This window comes from Mastigoproctus giganteus, chromosome 12 (assembly GCF_048544385.1).
Source record: "Mastigoproctus giganteus isolate SK-2022 chromosome 12, ASM4854438v1, whole genome shotgun sequence".
In the NCBI taxonomy this organism is placed as follows: domain Eukaryota; kingdom Metazoa; phylum Arthropoda; class Arachnida; order Uropygi; family Thelyphonidae; genus Mastigoproctus; species Mastigoproctus giganteus.
This window is the reverse complement of record NC_143586.1, coordinates 121,572,598-121,593,792: the sequence shown is the minus strand read 5'-3', so window position 1 is coordinate 121,593,792 and position 21,195 is coordinate 121,572,598. Positions and strand designations below refer to the sequence as shown.

The 21,195-nt window shown below is 37.6% G+C and overlaps 1 protein-coding gene across 4 annotated transcripts in view; it reads left to right on the top strand.

Moving 5' to 3' along the window:
• Positions 1 to 21,195, top strand: part of LOC150077381 (prenylcysteine oxidase 1-like) — a 94,612-nt gene that overhangs the window by 24,553 nt on the left and 48,864 nt on the right. For all 4 annotated transcript variants that reach the window (XM_090386219.1, XM_090386217.1, XM_090386218.1 and 1 more), the window contains one exon: positions 15,271 to 15,448. In XM_090386219.1, the coding sequence (XP_090242345.1) occupies positions 15,271 to 15,448 (178 nt within the window). The remainder of the gene's footprint in view (positions 1 to 15,270; positions 15,449 to 21,195) is intronic.

Below are 21,195 nucleotides of genomic sequence, written 5' to 3'. Positions count from 1 at the left end.
GCCAGAGGTGTATTCAACTCTGGCAGTAAGCTACAGAATCTTGAAATAACTGGGAGTAAAGTGGAGGAGAAACTGTTGAAGATAAACACAAGAAAGGCACCCGAGGTGGATGGGATCTATCCAGTTATATTAAAGGAGGCAGCAAAGGAAGTAAGCAAACCCTTAGCCATAATTATGAGAGCTTCCTTGGACTCAGGGGAGGTACCCATAGACTGGAAATGTGCAAATGTGACCCCAATTCACAAAGGAGGATCAAAGGCTGACACAAGTAATTATAGACCTGTGAGCTTAACTTCTGTTCCAGGAAAATTAATGGAGGCACTGGTTAAAGAAGCACTGCAGGATCATTTAGACAAGACTTCAGTTATAGCTCAGACACAGCATGGTTTTGTTAAGGGGAAGTCTTGCCTGACCAACTTGATTGGATACTATGATGCAGTCACAAAAGAACTGGATGCAGGGAATAACTTTGATATTATATACTTGGATCTTAGAAAGGCTTTTGATACTGTTGCACATGGAAGACTGCTACACAAATTGGAGCAGTGTGACATTGGAGGCAAATTGCTGCTATGGATAAAGGGGTGGTTGAGGTGGAGAAGACAGAGAGTGGTAATCAATGGACACTGCTCATCGTGGACTAATGTTATTAGTGGAGTCCCTCAGGGCTCAGTGTTGGGTCCATTATTGTTTTCTGTATTTATAAATGATATTGATGATGGTATATCAAGCTTAATGTCCAAGTTTGCAGATGATACAAAGGTTGGCAGGGTTGTCAAGGACACTACTGACACTATGCTGCTGCAACAGGATCTGGAAAGGTTGAGCAGATGGGCTGAGAGGTGGCAAATGAAGTTTAACATTGACAAATGTAAAGTACTACACATCGGAAACAGCAACCCCAGAGCAACGTATCAACTCTGTGGTACTACACTGACAGTGGTAGAGAATGAAAGGGACTTGGGGGTGGTTGTGCAGGCAGATATGAAGTTCTCTGACAGTGCAGACGGGCTGCAAGAGTAGCTCATGGAGTATTGTCAATGATATACAGGAATTTTTCCAGCAGGGATAAGGAGGTGATTATTCCATTGTATAAGGCAATGGTCAGGCCACATCTAGAGTACTGTATACAGGTCTGGAGGCCTCATTTCAAGAAGGATGTAGAGCTGCTGGAACGAGTACAGAGGAAGGGCAACAAGATTAGTGAATGGAACAAAGGGGTGCTCTTATGAAGAAAGGCTTAAGTTTTGCAAATTACAGTGTCTGGAGACTAGGCACCAGCGAGGTGATCTGATAGAGGTGTATAAAGCCTTGAATGGTTTAAGCATGCTCAATGCTGATGGGATTCTTCCTCTAGCTCAGAAAAATCACCTGAGAGGGCATAAATTCAAATTGAGGAAAGACAGATGTAGGATAGACGTGCGGAAATTTGCCTTTAGCCAGCGGGTGGTTGGTTGGTGGAACAGACTTCCATCCCTTGTGGTGGAGGTTGATAGCCTAAATAAGTTTAAGACTCAGCTGGACAGGTATTTTGAACGAACAGAGGGGTGAAGTGGAAGTGGGTTTTTTTTTTTTTTTTCGCTGATGCTGCATAAGCTTGCTTTCTTGCATCAAATGCCTCTACTAATGCTGATGCTAAGACAGTGGCACACAAACTTATTTCGCTTGCGACCCCCTGTATTAAATATAAAATTAATGCAACACTTCCATGCTGAGATAGGATGACCAGAATTTTAGAGAAGAAAAATGGCATTTTATAAATTATGTAGTAGAAAATTTTTATTTGGGTACAGAGAAAGGAATAAAAAATTGTTTCCTTTTTAATTTACACTTTAAAATAATTTAATATTTTAATTGAATACAGCAAAAACAACAAATCAAATTCTTATTCTTCCATTAAGATTATAAAACAATAAAAAATAAACAATTACAAAACAATGAGAAGGATGAGCCTGGATTACCAATAATATTTATATCATATTTGGCGCAATGTTTGTAATTACTAATCTTGTGTCATCTTCTGGATCAAGTCTGGATTGCTGTTTTGTTATTCTGGATACTTTTCTTGAAGAGAATGCCAAAAATTTTCCAAGTAGTCTTGAAAAGAGCACATAATGCTTTGTCAGACAACAGGTCGATAAGATCTTCCTTTTGCTGAATATTTTTCAACAATTAAAACAAAATAATTTTGGGACATGAAGAAATATCAAAAGCAAAGCCATCCACAAATCCAATACAACTTTTTTTCTGGAGATACATTAAATCATTTGGAAAAATTCTTAATTAGCATTGTTAGATGGGTGGCAATGATATCCCTAAATTGCAAAATATCAGTATTATAACAAAATCAAAAAACATGGGAACATTTCAGTATTATTGCGCTCAAATTCAGTTTTATAAAGATTAATCTTCCCTTTGAAAGTTTCTATTTTATCACTGAGTATTAATATATTTGTTCCCTGTCCTTGAAGACTTAAATTTAAATCATTAAGTTTTTCAAATATATCAGCAAGGGAACTAAGTTTTCCAAACCATTTTTGATTTGTAAACATTTGAGCAAGGTTCTGATTTTTATCCGATTTTTGAGGTCAAAAAGACATCACAACACTTTACCACTGGACAACCACCCCACTTTCGTATATAAAAGAAGCGTTTCATCCCATTTCATTACAAAGCATTGTGAAAAGTCTGCTATTTAAGCTTCTACTTTTTAATAAAATCGATCGCATCTTTCAAAACTTCATGCAAATCAATTTGCATTTCCTTTTGCTACTAATGCTTCCCTATGTACTGTATAATGCAATGATTCAAAACTATATTTGGAGCAATTTCCTTTACTTTGCCTTTTAAACTTTTATTTTATCCTGTTAATGTAGCTGCACCATCAGTACAAATCGCAAAGCTGTTGTTCCACTTTAGACAATATTTGTTTGAAAGAAAATATTTATAAAATCAAAAATCTCGCCCATCGTTCTTCCTTCCAAAGCTTTTCAAAATAGAAAATTCTCCAAAATATCTCCCTCGTAGCAGTATCTGACATATACAATATGTCGAGCAAGGTTTTAAATATCTGTGAATTCATCTAACTGTATTGCAAAAATTGGACTTTCTCTCATTCAATTTAATAAATTGAATTTTATGTTGTTTGCGATAACTGTCTCTGGATAGAGGAACAGTATTTAAATCATTGCTGTACTTTTCACCATGCATAATTGAAATAATTTTTATTGCAGCAGGGAGAACAAGGGATTCAGCAATAGTATGTGATTTAAAATTTTTTTCCTATTAAATATGAACCTTCCAATGATACTCTAAAAGCTTTACAAGGAACTGCAGTGTTTCTTCATGAAAGATTTCAGACCTTGTATGGCGTAGGCTTGTCTTTTGAACAAGGATTCAGTTTTTTTCATTATCTCTGGATGTTTCGTATGTAAGTGCCCTTTTAATTTAATAGGTTTCATGCTTTTGTTAGCCAGTTTTTTGTAACATATTACACATGAAGAACATTGCTCATCATCAACAACAACACTAAGTAAAGCTTCATAAATTCTTCTTGATATTTTGTATTCTTTTTCATTTCTTTTGATTTGGAATATGATGGCTCTTTCCAGAAATTGATAGTTACACTAACTTGAAATAACATTAGTGTCCAAATTTTTACATGATACATTTCTTACCCATTTCAGCTTCTGATGTATCTGTAGCAACATTATTGTTTTCACTCCTTGACCATTTTGTTCTGATTACCCAATTGCCCATGGTAAAATATATAAAAATATATATTTTTTTCTTTCTTAAAAACAATGATAATATAAAAAGTAGCAGAAGAATGAAAAACACATTCAAGTTGACGTGAAAGCACTGAATTACGAAGCAGAATAAAGCATGCATTCAACAGACTTGCTATTTACTGCCACTGCATATTTGCACCTCTGGCCTTTAGGCAATTTCAGAAATTTTTGCTGTAGGAAGCATGAATTAAGAGCTAGAGGGATTACGGTTGAGCAATTGAGTAGTACTGGGAATTATTAATACACACCGAGAAATCGCACTAGTCAGCTGCTTTCTGTGTGTCCATAGCCAGTGAGCAAAACGACATATTATCCACAAGGGTAATAAGTAAGAAAGCCACCTGCATCACATGTGAAACCACCCTAAAAATAAAGAGTGGCAATAGGGTTAATTCGTATCTTAGACTTCCTTCAAGTAAATAAATAAATAAATTTTCTGTTTATACTCCGGGACGATCAAATGATCAGAGGAGTTCACAAGATAGACAGAATACAAGAAACAGCGATAACTGTCTTCAGCAGTCACGGGCTTGAACCCCGGTCACTCAAGGCACGTGTACTTATGCACCCGCGTGCCTGACCACTAGGCTACGGCGGCAGTAAGGTTTCTACACCTACAGTATTGAAAAAGTGTTTTTAACAGCAGGTTTTTTGTCTTTGATGTAAACAAAAACTAATTTTATTTAAGGATTGCCACGACCTCTCTGGGGGTCGTGCCCCATAGTTTGTGCACCACTGGGCTAAGAGTAGGAAATTTGCTTCTTGTTTAAACAGTAGTTGAGCATTCTGGTCTCTTGCCAACTTTTGCTGTTCTGGACTTGCACCTCTGTTAAAACCTATGATTCTATTGCCACCTCAGCTTCTAACTCTTGTATTGATGAGCTTGGTAATCCACCTCTTACCATTCCCAGTACACTTCACATAATGCCTTCTGTAGTGGCCCCGGGTGCCAAGCGTTATAGTGATCAAGCGATTCTCAGTGATTTCTAGAGCGTTTTTCTCGAAGCTGCAGTTTTTGTTCAGTTAAACAAGTTTTCTTACGTTTTCATTAAATACTAGTAAACTTAGACTTACGATCTGTAACTAAGTTTCAGAAAGGCAAATCACCTTTCTTTTTTCCATTTAAACTAATATACTAACTTTTATACCGCTTGGTCACTCTAGCAGCACTGCTCCTGCCTCCCCTTGGCGGGGCCGGTAACCTGGGAGAAGAAATCCACTCTCCTGGGGCTGAAAGGAGCAAAGATGGATAACAATACGTTCCTACCTTTAGAGCCTCCGAGCTCAAAACTAGCGACAAAACACACCGATGATGACTTCTCCCAACCCAAGAGGTTGAAAACAAATCCTCAAGAGGATACCAGCATTTCTCATACTGCACTCTACATCAGACCAGCCTTTGAGTAAATTGTCCCCATTCCTTGTGCAAAAATGCTTAGAGGCTGTCGCAGGTTTACCAAAATCAGTAAGGCGACTCCAGTCTGGGGATCTTCTGGTAGAGACCATGAAATCCCAGCATTCTGCAAAGTTATTAAATCTGACAACTTTTGGCGGACATCCAATAAAAGTCACTTCCCATGCCACCTTAAATTACTCCAAGGGAGTAATTGCAGAATGGGACTTATTAACCATATCAGAGGAGGAAATAGTCAAAGAACTACGAGAACAAAGAGTCATCCAAGCCAGGAGAATCATGACTCGTAAAGATGGTACTCTCATTCCAACAAGGAGCATAATCCTCACTTTTAGCTCTCCCATCTTACCAACATCTGTCAAAGCAGGCTATCTCCATTGCCATGTCTGACCCTACATCCCAAACCCAATCAGGTGCTATAAGTGCCAAAAATATGGACAGTCTCAGACTGCATGTAGAGGTGAGGCAATATGTCCTAACTGCGGATCGAAAGACCACAACCAATCCGATTGCAATGCTACCACTCCTAATTGCCCAAATTGTAAAGGTAATCACCCAGCTTTCTCCAAAATATGCGAACTATGGAAGCAAGGGAAAAAAATACAGAAATATAAAGTGGAAAACAAAGTCACTTATTCAGAGGCGAGAAGAGAAATAATCAAAATGGAGCCAAAGCGTACGTATGCCACAGCTGCCAAACAGGTGCAATCAGTAAGTATCCAAACAGATGTTACAGTTCCTCCTAATACATCTATCGCGAATTGGGCACGATCCATACTCACTTCTCCCAAACAGTGTCCTTCACAACAAACAACTGAACAAGCCAGCAATACTCCAATCTCCATTCCAGCCGATGCGTCAACAATGAAACCAAAAGCTACAGAAACCCCAATGGTGCATCCACGGATTTCAACAGAAATGGATGTTGATCAGGAGAAAAATTCAGATGATGGAATTTTAGAACTCCACGCAACTGATGAGAGGGACACAACACGTCCTTTCTTTCCTAAGAAAGACAAAGTAAAAATAGAGAGGTATAAACAAGCTACAACCAAAAAACTGTCAGAAGCAAAAACAACTAACAAGAACGCATAATGGAAAGAATTCTTCAGTGGAATTGTAGAGGCTTTCGTAATGCAAAAGATGACTTGTATGATCTCGTAAACCGCTATGAACCAGCATGTATATCCCTACAAGAAACCTATTTAAATCCACAAGTGTGTCCTACCATTAAAAATTATACCATGTTCAGAAGAGATAGGAGTATCGACTCGCCGGCCCGTGGAGGCGTGGCGGTTCTTGTTAGAAATAATATTCCATCTAAACCTGTTGCTCTTCAGACTCCTTTTGAGGTAGTGGCAATCCACGCAGAAATTGCCATGACTATTACAATAGCATCTATATATATTCCCCCAAATTCCTCAATCTCCTCAGAAAATCTAGAAAATCTAATAGACCAGCTACCACCTCCTTTCTATTTACTCGGAGACTTCAATGCTCATCATTCACTGTGGGGATCTCCAACAATCGACAAAAGAGGTAAACAAATAGAAAATCTTCTCGATGTGTGCCAACTTACCCTTTTGAATACTGGAGAGCCTACCTGTATACATTTTTCTACAGGATCCATGAGTGCAATAGACCTTTCAATCTGCTCTCCCTCCATATGTACTAACGGAGTGGTCTGTTCTTGAAAATCCACTAAATAGTGATCATCTACCAATTCTCTGCAAGCTGCAAACACGGGTAAACTCCCCTTTGCCGGGTCGCTCCAAATGGAAATTTCGTAGGGCACACTGGAATGAATATGCTTCAGATGTTCAGTTAGATGATGAAATAATTCAACTTCAACCCATAGATTATGTCACACAACATATAACTAATCAAATATTACAAGCTGCCAACTCTACAATACCAAAGTCCTTGCCTGGGAAACACAAACACAATAATTACTGGTGGAATCCGGATTGTACATACGCTAAACAGAAAAAAAAATAGGGCTTGAAATTTGTTCCGCAAATTCCCCACAACCAGTAACCTAATTAGTTTTAAAAGAATGAAAGCTAAGTTCCGCCAAATAAGAAGGAAAGCAAAAAGAGAAGCATGGATTAGCTTACAAGGACACAGATATCAGACTCATCTGGAAGAAAATACAAACAATTGATGGCAAATATGTCCAGACCCCGGCCTCAATATTAAACTGGAAAGGAAAGGAGTTGTCCTCTCCGGCAGAAATTGCAAATGCCTTAGCCGAATCATTTGCCAGTATATCAGGCGTATCCACCTACAACCCAATCTTTCAGAAAATTAAAAAATCATCAGAGCAGCATAAGATCAATTTCTCCACTACAGTTTCAAACCCGTACAACCAGCCATTTACATTAACAGAACTTTTAGGGGTGCTCAATAAAACTTCCAGTAGTGCTGCTGGTCCAGATGGGATCTACTGCGTCATGATAAGCCAACTAAACAACAGAACAAAAAGGGCATTGTTAAAATATTACAATCGAATATTTCTAGAAAATACTTACCCAAACTCCTGGCATCACTCAATTATACTAGCCTTTCCAAAGCCAGGAAAGGATCGCAGCTTTCCACATAATTACAGGCCGATTTCACTGACCAGCTGCTTAGGCAAAGTCTTGGAAAAAATGGTTCACAGGCGGCTAACGTGGTTCCTGGAAACTAACAACTTGCAAAATAACAATCAGTACGGGTTTCGAAAGAACCGGTCCACGTTAGATGTAATGATAAAAGCAGAAGCAAACATCCGAAATGCCTTCATAAGGGGACAACATCTGGTCATGATCAATCTTGATATTGAGAAAGCCTTTGATAACACCTGGCGATACGGTGTACTTCAAGATCTTCATTCTTTTGGCTTGAGAGGTCATTTACCCCACTTTATACAAAACTTCCTATGCCACAGAACATTTCAGGTTAGATACATGAACAATTTATCTAAATCATTTGAACAAGAGGAGGGTGTTCCTCAGGGGTCCATTCTTAGTCTGACGTTATTTTCAATAAGAATTACAAACATGACACAGGATGTACCTAATACAGTAGAATCGTATATATTCGCTGATGACCTCGTTGTTTCTTGTCAATCGCAAACCATGAACACCATTGAAAGACAACTTCAAATTTCCATCGCTAAAATTGAATCATGGACATTGCGGAATGGCTATTCCCTATCAGAAAAGAAATCTAGTGCAATTCATTTTTGTAAAAAACGCAAACTTCACCCGGATCCAGAAATATTTTTAAAAAACAAACTGATTCCTGTCACTAACAATTTCCGTCTGTTGGGGTTATATTTAGATAACAAACTTAATTTTGCTTCCCATATTGCTTTCCTTCGAACTACATGTCTTAAAAAACTGAACATCCTGAGAGCAGTCTCTGCTAAGTCCTGGGGTGCTGACAGAAGCTCTCTCCTTCATCTGTATAGAGCTTTAATAAGATCACGATTAGATTATGGATCACCTGTCTATGACTCCACTAGGAAAAGTTCACTATTACGTCTAAACACCATACAGCATAGTGCTCTTAGGATAGCTGTGGGAGCCTTCAGAACATCTCCGGTCCACAGCCTGTATATTGAGGCAAATGAACCCCCTTTGCATCTCAGGAGAAAATCCTTATTATGTAATTATGCAGCAAAAATTAAAAGCATGCCATTCCACCCTAGCTGGCAGTACCTGTTTGATCCTCAATATGTTGAATTATATCACAATAAGCCTAATGAAAACCGCCCCTCAGGGATTCGACTGCAAGAACTCACGATCAGTTGGGATCTTAAATTTCACAATATATTCCAAGACATTGCTACTCCTGAAACTCCCTGGACTGAACTCTCATCTCTCTGCGGCAATTTCTTTTCAAGATGGGGAAAATCCTCTCTGGCAAATATAAACTATCAACAGCTCCATAAAACTCATTTGTTGGAAAACTCAGATAAAGTACCTATCTATACTGATGGCTCCAAAACAGACGCAGCCGTTGGGGCTGCAGCAGTTTCTTCTGCCTTCTCAGTTGCTGTGTCTCTTCCTACGGAATGCACTATCTATACTGCAGAATTATTTGCAGTTAAACTAGCTCTAGATAGAATACACAACAGCTGTATAAAGCAATCTCTGATATACACAGACTCCTTAAGCGCAATCACTGCCATTCAAACTACCATGTCGCCCTCTCATCCGATTCTTAAAGAGATACGGTCCAAGTTATTTTACTGTAAAAAAGCCAACCAGAAGGTTACCTTCTGCTGGATACCTGGTCATGCAGGCATTCCAGGTAATGAACAAGCAGACGCCGCCGCTAAACATCCTAACTCAAACACTTCCATTCAACAAACAGTGCCCCACACCGACTACAAATCCATCATTGAAACATCATGTAGGAAGCAATGGTCTGACCTCTGGAAAGCTCAAATAAATAATAAACTGTTACAGATAAAAAAAGAGCCAAAATTGTGGACATCTAGTATCAGGAAAAGCAGGCGACAAGAAGTAATTCTAGCAAGGCTCCGCATCGGACACTCACATCCAACTCATCTGTATTTGCTTATGGGAGAGAACCCTCCTCAGTGTTTGTTGTGCCAGTCGCAGTTGACAATATATCATATTCTCATTGAATGTCCCCAACTTTCAACTACCAGAAAATCAACCTTTACCTCCCTATCCCATTTGAAGGAACAGATAACCTTATTGCAGATTCTTGGCAATGATGCAAATTTGGAGGAACAATAACATGAGAAATTTGTGATAAGCAAATATCGAACAGGCACAATATGGCCCAAGAGGCCCTTGTGCCAGAAAACCCAAATACAACAACAACAACAGCCTTCTGTAGTCTTCCATCAAAAGGATGTCCTGATAGTATTTCCCCAATTGTTCTCAAGCCTGTGCTCCTGAGCAGCATTAAGTACAAGGGATGTTCAATAAAGAATGATCATTATTTTTCATGAACAACTATACTGCTTCCTATTTCTAGCTGAGCTGCAGAATTTAACACCAAACCAAGTTGCATCACAGAGCAACTACACTGTTGACTCATGCTCATGGTGTGACCTCGGCAGCCAGTCAAGTGTATGCCTGTTCAGTTTTCCTTACATAACAATGGACATGGCATGCGAGGAACAGTATGCTGCTCTCAATTTTATTTCTGTCTCAAGGAAACCTCAGCTGATGCATATGAAATGTTAAAAGAGGCTTACTGTGAATCTACACTTCCATATACCACAGCTCGTAGGTAGTTTAGAATGTTTATAGATGGATGCGATTCAATCCAAAAAATCTGCGGTCCTAGAGCTCCAACCTAGTACTATTGTTACCACAGAAACCATAAACCGGTGTTTCCCAACCTTTTTTTTTTACCATGCCCCACCTAAGTCTTTCTAAAATTCTGATGCCCCCTATGTAACGTTGGAAAACACCGATATATATATTTTTTATATTCAAAAATTGAATTATTCCCTAAATGAAGCCTAATTACAACTTGTTCAGGACACGAGACTTAGGTTTTAGGAAGAAATCATTAGGAAATTATTAAGAAAAAAATAGTAAGTAAATTTTCAAAACATATAATAGACATTGTGATATCCAGTCGATTTCTTTTCTTTAGTAACAAATCATTTATGGCACTAAATCCACATTCAGCTAAATATGAAGATGGAAACGGTAACAATAGCTCTCTTGCAAAGTTGGTTGAATTTGGGTATTTAATTTCTGTTTCATCACAAAGCCATGCCATCGCTTCTTTTATATTGAATAAAGTTTTAACTGACTCATCATTTTGCATTTCTGAGAATTCTTCTTGGTACTGCATTGATACATCAGACAAATCCACTAACATTGGTTGCATCATCCAGGTTGGAAAATCAATTTGTTTTAAATCAAAAAACCTTTATTTTAAATCATCGGACAGAATTTTCAGATGATCAACAATAACAAATACAGCGGTATCAGTCACTTCACATTTTTGCAGACAACGAAACTGTTCAAACTTTTTTTACAAATATATTTTTGACATAATTTAATAAATGTAATGAAATCAAATGTCTTCGCTTTTGCATCGACGAGAGTTTTATTTGTTCCTTGAAGTTGTTTATTTAATATATTTAGTTTTTCAAAGATATCGGCTAAATAACTCACAAATGCTTTACCATCGACCGTTAACAGATGCTTCATTTTAGGTTTGTCACTTAAAAAGTCACTAATAGTATCAAATAGTTCCATAAATCTTTTCAAGCAGTTCCCTTTCGAGAGTCACCTTACTTCAGTGTGAAGTAAAAGTCTCACATGGTCTTCATTTTGTTCTTCACAAAAAAAGCTTGAAGAGACACAAGTTTTCCCTATGAATAACACAATACACAAGAAGCATTTCTGGATTCTCATCTTTCATCAATTTTAAGCAGCCATTTTTCTTGCCCATCATATTAGGAGCACCATCTGCAGCGCAAGATGTTATATTTTTCATTGGTATATTATTGTCATCTAAGTAATTTTTTAGCTTATTATATATATCTTTGGAGGTAGTGGTGCTCTCTAATGATTTACAGAATAACATTTCTTCAGCAAAATTACCTTTATCAATATATCTTACATAAGTTATCAGTACGGCTTCACTGTCTCTCAAAGTTGAGTCATCCATTTGCACTGAGAATTTTCTTGTTTTCAGCTTTCCAACAAGTTGTATTTCAATATCTTCACTCATTTCATCTATTCTTCTGCTAATAGTATTGTTATTGAGTGGCATAGCTTTCACGTCTTTGTCATCTTTTTCCAGAACTGTTTTAAGAAATGCTGATATTGATGGTTTGATTAAATTCTCTCCTATAGTATGATTTTTCCCAGATTTAGCAATGAGTAAAGAAATTTCATAACGAGCCTCAAGAGTACGATTGACAGTTGCAGTATGAGCAATAAACAGAGACTTTACCAACAATTCTTCTTTTGTACAAGTTAAGTCATAGTAGGAGGTTGTTTTAAACTCTAGACGAGCAATTTTTGAATTGCCCCCCTGAACAATCAAATTTCCCCCATGTGGGGTGTAGGACCCACATTGGGAAACACCACCATAAACACTGCTTCTGTAATGAAGAGAGAAAATCATTATATGATAGTAAGGCAACTGGCAGATATCTTGAGAATATCAGTAGGGAGCATGTACATTATATAGGAACTTAGATGCCTATACAGTATATAGGAACTTATTCTCCACGAACATTTGCATGTGGAACATGTTTGTGCATGCTGGGTTCCAAGACTACTCACACCAGAGCAACAGCAAGTTTGCATGGAGGTTCGTCAGGAGCTGTAACAGATGATGGCGAAGGTAAAGAAAGCCAACACGAGAACGACGAGAAACGTCGGATAACTTAACGTGGAAAATTAGTTTCCCGATAGGGCACTCAAGTGCTGCTCGCTCTGTAACACAACACACGATAACATCAGTTCAGTAGCACTAATGGTAACTTGTCCTAATGAACGCTTTCCACAATGGTGAAAAAAGGTCAGGTTACCTCCACTTGAATCCCATGGGAGCTTGAACCCCATGCAAACTTGCTGTTGCTCTGGTGTGAGTAGTCTTGGAACCCAGCATGCACAAACATGTTCCACATGCAAATGTTCGTGGAGAATAAGTTCCTATATACTGTATAGGCATCTAAGTTCCTATATAATGTACATGCTCCCTACTGATATTCTCAAGATATCTGCCAGTTGCCAGTTGCCTAACCTTTTTTCTTTAGAATCATGTGGACTAGCACATAAATTGTTTATTAACAAAATATTTTTTTATTACTGTACTTTTATTTTTAAATACACTTGTGCAGATACACACACGTATCATAATGTCAATCAACACCTATTCACTATTTAAAAATATATATATAATCTTTCTTTCTTTTCTTATATTATTTTCTAACCTAACATTTAAGGTTAGGTCACTAAATATAACGAAACTGTTTCTATTATTTCCTAACCTACCATTTTAAGGTCAGGTTACAAAATATAACAAAAAATAAAGAAAACTTTTCCTTTTTTCGTAACCAAACCTAAATCAACAGTATAGTAAAAACACTCATGAACTCCAAAAATCTGCCTTTAATAATGAGAAAAAACATAAAGAACATAAAAATGAACAGAACGAAACTTTTATTAATTTAATTTTCATCAAAAAATCAACCAACGTTTTATTTTCCTTACAAATTTCTTCCATCTTTAAAAGATTCATCGCTACTATTACCTGTTTACCGTACATTGTAAATGCACTGTTCTTTACTCATAAATACACAATGACTACACAATAGCTTGTCTTCTGTCGCTCCCACCACCAATAATTTCATTGTTTGCCATCCCTACCTGTCAATCAATATATCCTTCTCGATTTCAGCTCCAGACCGATAACACCTCTACCATCTGTTTACTGAGCGAGCAGCGCTAGAGTCTGGTGTCAGTAAACTAATTTTCCGTGTAAGTTATCCAATATTTCTTGTCGTTCTCGTGTTGGCTTACTTTACCTTAGCCCAGATGATTACTGAAGATGGTGAGGTTCTGCATAAGGTAATAATAGTGAGTGAGACATGGCTTCATCATTTTGACCCAGAGAGTAAAAAAGAAAGCTCTGTTTGCAAGTCTTTGTCATTGGCAACACCAAAAAAAAAAACAAAAGTTGTGACTTCTGCAGAAAAGGCTGTGGTTTTACAGCACTTTGTTCTGTTTTTTGTTCTTTGTTCTATGCCATTTTTGGAACAGGACCAGGGTATGTCTGCCGGGGGCAAAAGTTGATGACATAGAGCAGATATCTTTTAAGGGCATGGAAGTGATATTGTTGTAAATGTTGGTATTAATGACCTTAAGAGTAAGAGATTTGCAGATTTACTTAACAAGTATAGGTCAATGTTGAAAAAAAGTCGCGAGTTAGGGTCTTCAAACGTCAGAGCATGAAGTGGACTTCAAAATCATCACCATGATCCAAAAAGTTTTGTTTACAGAAGTCCGGGATCAAAATGATGCTGTTCATGTTTTTTGACAAACTGTGTGATTCAAGGAATTTGTACCTGAAGAGGAGAGAGTCGATGCTGCATCCTGTTTCCCGGGCGAGGCTGCAATTTCGAGAGAAAGGCAGCTGATTATTGTTGCCTGTCCGTTCTGTAGTTGTTAGTTGTTGACATCTCTGATGGAACATGGAATTGTGTAGATCAGCCATCCTCCCTATTTTTCTGATCTAGAACCAGTGGACTTCTTTCCCAAGGTGAAAATTGCCCTGAACATCCTGAAATCTCTTTCCTCAAAGGAAAGAGATTTCAGGGTGTTGAGGACATAAAGAAAAATGTAGCTGCCGAACTGAACATCAACTCTTTGGACACCTTCATTGACTGTACAGAAACTCTTAGAATGATATAATTGTGCATTCACTTAAGTGGTGATTACTGTGTATAAAAATAAAACCAGTTTGGAGCACCTTCACTTCATGTTCTTTTAATTGCACCAACCCAGGAACTTTATTGCCACACCTTTGTATATGTCCATTAGTAATTTTGTATTTATCCTTTTGTGTGCCATTAATAATATTACTGTAACATTGACAATGTTACAATGTTACTTTTGAGACCAGTTCAGATGTAGTGATTATTCTGGGAGGGAGCACTCAGTAATTAATCATTGCACCAAGGTTAGGAGTTGGTTCATGACAAAACATTTGAAAATCAGCAATTTAAAGAAAAACATTACAGTGGAATGTAGAAAAATTAAATATTTTACAGTTTACTAAATATTTTTAGTAAACTAAATACCTTAGTCAACTGTAGATAAATTTCCCTGTGGCAATAATAGACTTTTGTAACATTCTGTATGTATATATGTTGTAGCTAAAGCATTTTACAGCATATCTGGACAAATCTAGCCAGAATGATATTATAGTTTCTTGTGGTGATTACTTTTGTAATGGCTTCCATTCATATAAAAGCATGTTTTATTGTGCTGACTAAATTAAAGAATAATTCTAAAAGAACAAGAAATAATTGAGTTTTAACAGATTGTTTTGCATTTCTTTTAGGCTTGTCTGCACGGGTACCTGTATCAGAAGGATATATGGCTATATATGATGGCACAGAATATATTTTTAAAGAAAGTGTATGGGAGTTGGTAAATGTAATGAAAATGCTATGGCGCTATGGATTGAATATTGTATATTTAAAGCCTTGGCTATCAGATGTATTAAATAATTTTAGTAGGTATGTTATTTTCATTTTATATGTTTTACCTAGCTTTATTATTATTGTTTATAATTATCATAAATAATTAAATATAATGAGAATGCAACCTGCTATGAACTGTTTTTCTGATTGTTGTAGGCTATATTTCCAGTATGGCAAATTTCCTTACCTTGTGCTAAAACTGACAAAACAAATATTTGGATGGATTAAGAAGACAAAAGAAAAAAATAGAAATAAAAACTACTTAGCTGAAATATAGGAGCTGATTCATAATGGGATCCTGGAAAAATGTGGGGAGAGGCATTGGAATTCAGTTCTGTTCTAAATTGAACAAAGGGCCAACAGCCCTTGCTTAGCTGCCAGCTGTGCCAAATCTGGAGTTGGGGGGGAAACAATATGAGTCTTCTCCAGTTGTGTTATGTTGACTGTGTGACAAGTGACCGTGAGAGCAGGGGATTGTCATCCGCCAATATTTCTATATTTATTGAAGCATTCTCTGAATGCAAAAAGCCTCCATGATTTTAGCACATAAGTTTACCATATAAGCTGGAACATGTTGGGATCAAAAATAAGATTTGAAGATGAATTGCTGCCTGGCTGTAGGGGCAAGAGGCTTAGGGTTGTGAATAATGGTTACTCTTCAGATTGGTGTAATGTTAGGAGTAAGGTCCCTCAAGGATTGGTCCTGGGACCACTGTTGAAGGGCTAGAGAGCATAATGTTAAAATTTGCAAATGATGTAAAGATTGAGAGAATGGTTAATGATCTGCGCCAACAGCACTCCTTCAGAATAATTGGATAGATGTCAAAAGATGGTCAGAAAGGCTATATTTTAATGTTCATCATCATCATCATCAGCCATTTTCAATCCACTGCAGGATGAAGGCCTCTCCAGCAACTTTCCAGTTCCTTCTGTTTTGAGCACTGGCCATCCACTTACTACTCAAAAACTCATGAATTTCATCTATCCATCTCCGCCTTTGTCTTCCAGGTTTTCTTCTAGCTCCTCTTGGGTACCATTCTGTTATTTTCTTAGTCCATCTGTCATCATGTCTTCGAGCTATGTGTCCTGCCCAAGACCATTTTAGTTCTTTAGTTTTGATAAGAATGTCCTTTACTTGAGTTTGCTGCCTAATCCATGTGTTTCTCTTCTTATTCAACAGTCTGATTCCCAATATAATTCGTTCCATTCTTCGCTGTGTAGGTCTTAGCTTCTCTTCCATTCTTTTGGTGAGTGCCCAAGTTTCACTTCCATAAGTCATGGTGGGGAGTATACATTGATTCATTATTTTACGTTTCAGACAAACTGGGATATTGCTCTTCAGTATGTGACTATATTTCCTGAATATTATCCATCCAAAATTTATTCTTCTCTTGACTTCCAGCCATTTATCATTATTACAGCTAATAACTTGTCCCAAATAAGTATATGACTGCACCTTTTCAATTACTGCTCCTTCAGTCATTATTTCCCTTTCCGTGGCATACTTGTTCATCATTACCATATTCATCTTTAGTCCAAAATCCTTACTAACTGTGCATAACTGATTAAGATTTTCCTCTAATTCTTTGGGATCGTGGCTTATGACCACAATATCATCTGCAAATCGTAAATGGTTTAGGTACTCTCCGTTCACATTGACTCCTTTCTGCGACCAGTCTAATCTTCTGAAAGCTTCCTCAAGGGCAGCAGTAAACAGCTTCGGAGATATTGTGTCTCCTTGTCGAACTCCTTTCTCGATTTTAAATTTGCTACTGTCTTTGTCTAGTCTAATAAAGGATGTAGCACTCTCATATATTTTCTTCAAAATCATAATATATGGAGTATCTGTGCTTTGTCTTTCCAGTGCCCGAAACATTGCCTTATGCTGTATGGAGTCAAATGCCTTTTCATAATCCACAAATGCCAGGCATAATGGTGTTTTATATTCATTTGCTTTCTCCATTAGCTGTGATATTATGTGAAGGTGATCCATAGTTGAGAATCCTGTCCTAAAGCCAGCTTGCTCTTTCGGTTGATTCTCATCGAGTATTCTTTCTAATTTGTTAGTAATGACCCTTGTGAACAACTTGTAGATATGGGATAACAAGCTAATTGGTCTATAATTTCCAATTTCTGATTTATCTCCTTTCTTATGCAGCAAAACTATGATTGCATTATTCCACTGCTTAGGCATCACACCTTTTCTAATGCACTTTGTGAAGAGCCTTGCCAGTTTTTGTGTTATGTCTCTTCCTCCCAATTTTAACAACTCTACAGTAACTTCATCTTCCCCCGGGGCTTTCCGATTCTTCATTTTCTTCAATGCATGTTCTACCTCATCAGGAAGAATATCGGGTATGTCGTATGTGTTGCTACTTTGCAATCCATCTTCCCCACTGCTGGTATCATTCCCTCGCTCCTTGTATAATTCTCTATAGTAGTCTTCTGCTATTTGAATTATGCCTTCTCTGCTGTTTATAAGTACACCATCGCTATTCTTCAGTTTCAGTATCATTTGTCGTTCTGTATTACTGCTCATGGCTGCTGATTTAAATCCTTTGTTTTCCCTTAATGCTTGTTCTACTTTTCTTGTGTTAAATCTTATGTCCTCTCTGAGTCTCTTTCTAATCGCTTTGCATAACTCAGTATACTCAATTTTCTCCCTGTCAGTGTTTTTCTTGCTCTTCATTTGTCGTCTTTGGTTCATCATGACAAGTGTTTCTTGACTAATTTTTTCTTCTTTGGATTTCTGTTTCCCTATAGGTTTCTTGGGCTTTATCACTTTCAGAAAGTTGTAATATTCCTCGTCCATATCTTGGTCCTGAGCAGTCTGCAGAAGCTCAAACTTGTTCTTAAGTTCCAGTACATACTGCTTTTTCTCCTCCTCTGTTATTTCAAAGACCTTTGTATTATTTACTCGAGTCAGTTTTTTCCTTTCCTTTCCTACATCTATATCAAGTGTACATCTTACCATTCTGTGATCACTTCCAACATTTACGTTATTCAGGATGGTAACATCATTCACAATATATCTTCTGTTAGTGAGGATGAAGTTGATTTCATTAGTTGTTAATCCATTTGGACTCTTCCATGTCCACTTTCTGTTCACCCTTTTCTTGAAAAAAGTGTTCATTACTGACATTCCTTGAGATTCTGCGAATTCCACAAGTCTTTCACCTATTTTATTTCTTTCACCAATTCCAAAATTTCCTATAGTTCCTCTCTTGCCTTTTTCCAACTTTAGCATTGAAGTCCCCCATAATAATAGTGTAGTGGGTTTTCTGCTCATCTAGAAGACTCTCAATTTCAGTGTACATTTCTTCAACCTCTTCATCATCATGGCTCGATGTTGGTGCATAAATATTATAATCTTTAGCTTGTACCTCTTAGAAATCTTGAGTATTAGTCTTGACACCCTTGGTGATGTACTTTTGAATTCCAAAATGTTGTTTTTAAAATCTTTACGGACCAGAAACCCAACTCCACCTTCACTCCTTTCACTGTTTCCATTGGTGTACAGCAGATTTCCACTTGATAAGCTTATAAGTGATTCATTTCTTCTTCTTGTTTCAGCCAAACCGATGATATTCCAATTCACATTTTCTAATTCCTTTTCCAGCTCTAATATCCTGTCTTCACCGATGAGTGATCGTACGTTATAACAGGCCAAGTTCAATTTCCGTGCATGGCAGCCTGGTCGTACCCAGAGATTCTTAGCACCCTCTGCTTCCACTCTGATCCTCTCGCTGCCGTAAGAGGGAGAGTGAAAGCTGCTGGGGACCGAGGGCCATTTGTATTGTTGTGCTGTCATATGCTGGAGGGTTTGGTCTTTTCCTTTTCACGCTGACCAGACGTCTTGAAGAGAACCACTCTACACGTTCGTTGCCACCTAAGTGACGTAACAGGGCTTACCATCAAGAAGGTGTGCATGAGTGGATTTTAGGGAGGCAGGCCAACCGGACTTCTCCTAAATCTTCTGTAATAGAGAGATATTGGATCCATCAGTGTTTTAGGCTGAGTGTCTGATAACACACAGGATACCTGTTCCTCTCTAAGCCTCTAAGCCAACCGGACTTCTCCTAAATCTTCTGTAATAGAGAGATATTGAATCCATCAGTGTTTTAGGCTGAGTGTCTGATAACACACAGGATACCTGTTCCCCTCTAAGCAGCCGAAACTCTCAAAGATAATTTAGAAAGTCTAAATACAAAGATAATAAAATATAATCAATTAAATTTTGAATAGCCAATTAAATGAAATTTAATGACGCCCCTCTGACTGGCACCAGGTCCAAATTTATGTGAAATATCACAAACAGAGATGTGAACAACTACAATAAAATAAAACAAAACAAAAACAGAAATAGACTGACCATTATACCCCATCTCAACAGAGGACCACAAGGCCAATAATGGTCAGGGAATCGCTGCATTTAGATCGCTAGACAAATTGCCGCAAAGGCGAATCGATCGAAAGATCAGTCCGAAAGATCATTTTAATATTAGCAACCCTAAAATAAGCTACCGTCCGACCACCATAAGAAGAACCATGTCTTTCTGCCTCCCTGGAAACGGAATTTTTGTTTGGGTTTTGGAAACACTCTCAATGCAAGGTTGCTGTACTACTTTTGCTAAGTTATGTTTCTGCCACCAGTATGTTTCCATCAAAACTGCATTGTGAGTGCTCACAGCATTCAAATGAAAATGAACCTTTCTGTTTACATGGAGGTAGAATGATTGACAGAGTTCTTTTAGTTGTTGGACAGTATATGCCCTATGAGGTTGAATTAAAAACAGTAGAGGAAGAAACAGATTTGGGAGTTATGATGTGGGCACACATGAAGTACTCTGAGAAGGGTAGACAGGCAGCAGAGAAGGTTCATGGTGCCCTATTGATGCAGCGATTCCATGACCATTATTGGCCTTGTGGTCCTCTGTCGATATGGGGCATGATGGTCAGTCTATTTTATTTTAATTTATTTTGATTTTGTTATCGTTTGGTAGTTCCTTTAACCCTCTTTTGGTGATATTTCACGTCTTTCGGAACTGGTACCTCTCGGGTGGGGGGGGTACCGCTAAATTAATATGTAATTGGCATTATCCTAAAATTTGTATAGTTTTTGTTAATTGGATTTAAAGTTCGAAATTATACAAGGGTTTCTGGGCTACTATTTATATCTACTCTTTCTTTTCGTTCTTTTGTTTATTTGGGTTATTTTTATGTTAATTTTCGCTCTACAGTTTTTGCCATACTACTGGCTTATGTTTTATTTTATTTAATTTAAAATATTGGAGATATATATATATATATATATATATATATAAACTTAAGTGAGAATAATGATTAAAATAAAAATAATAATAAAAATAAATAAAAATGCCAGCAGCATGGCAAGACAGAAGAGCGAAAATTGTGAAATTATATGTAACGATCAAACCAACAGGGAGGGAAGAGAATAAAATTATTCTCTTCCCTCCCTGTTCTTTGCTGCCTCTGATGTATGCTTTACCCTTTTTTTTATGTAAGATTCAGTTTTCAATTATTTCAAACATTATTCAAATATAAGTGTGTGTGTGTGTGTGTGTGTGTGTGTGTGTGTGTGTGTGTGTGTGTGTGTGTGTGTGTGTGTGTGTGTGTGTGTGTGTGTAGAGAGAGAAAGAGAGGTCATAATCCCATTGTGTAAGGCAGTTGTAGAGCTGCTTGGAATATGGTGTTCCAGTATGGGCAGCCTACTTGGTGAGATATGCAGGAGTGCTCCTGTGTAAGGAAAGACTGATACAGAG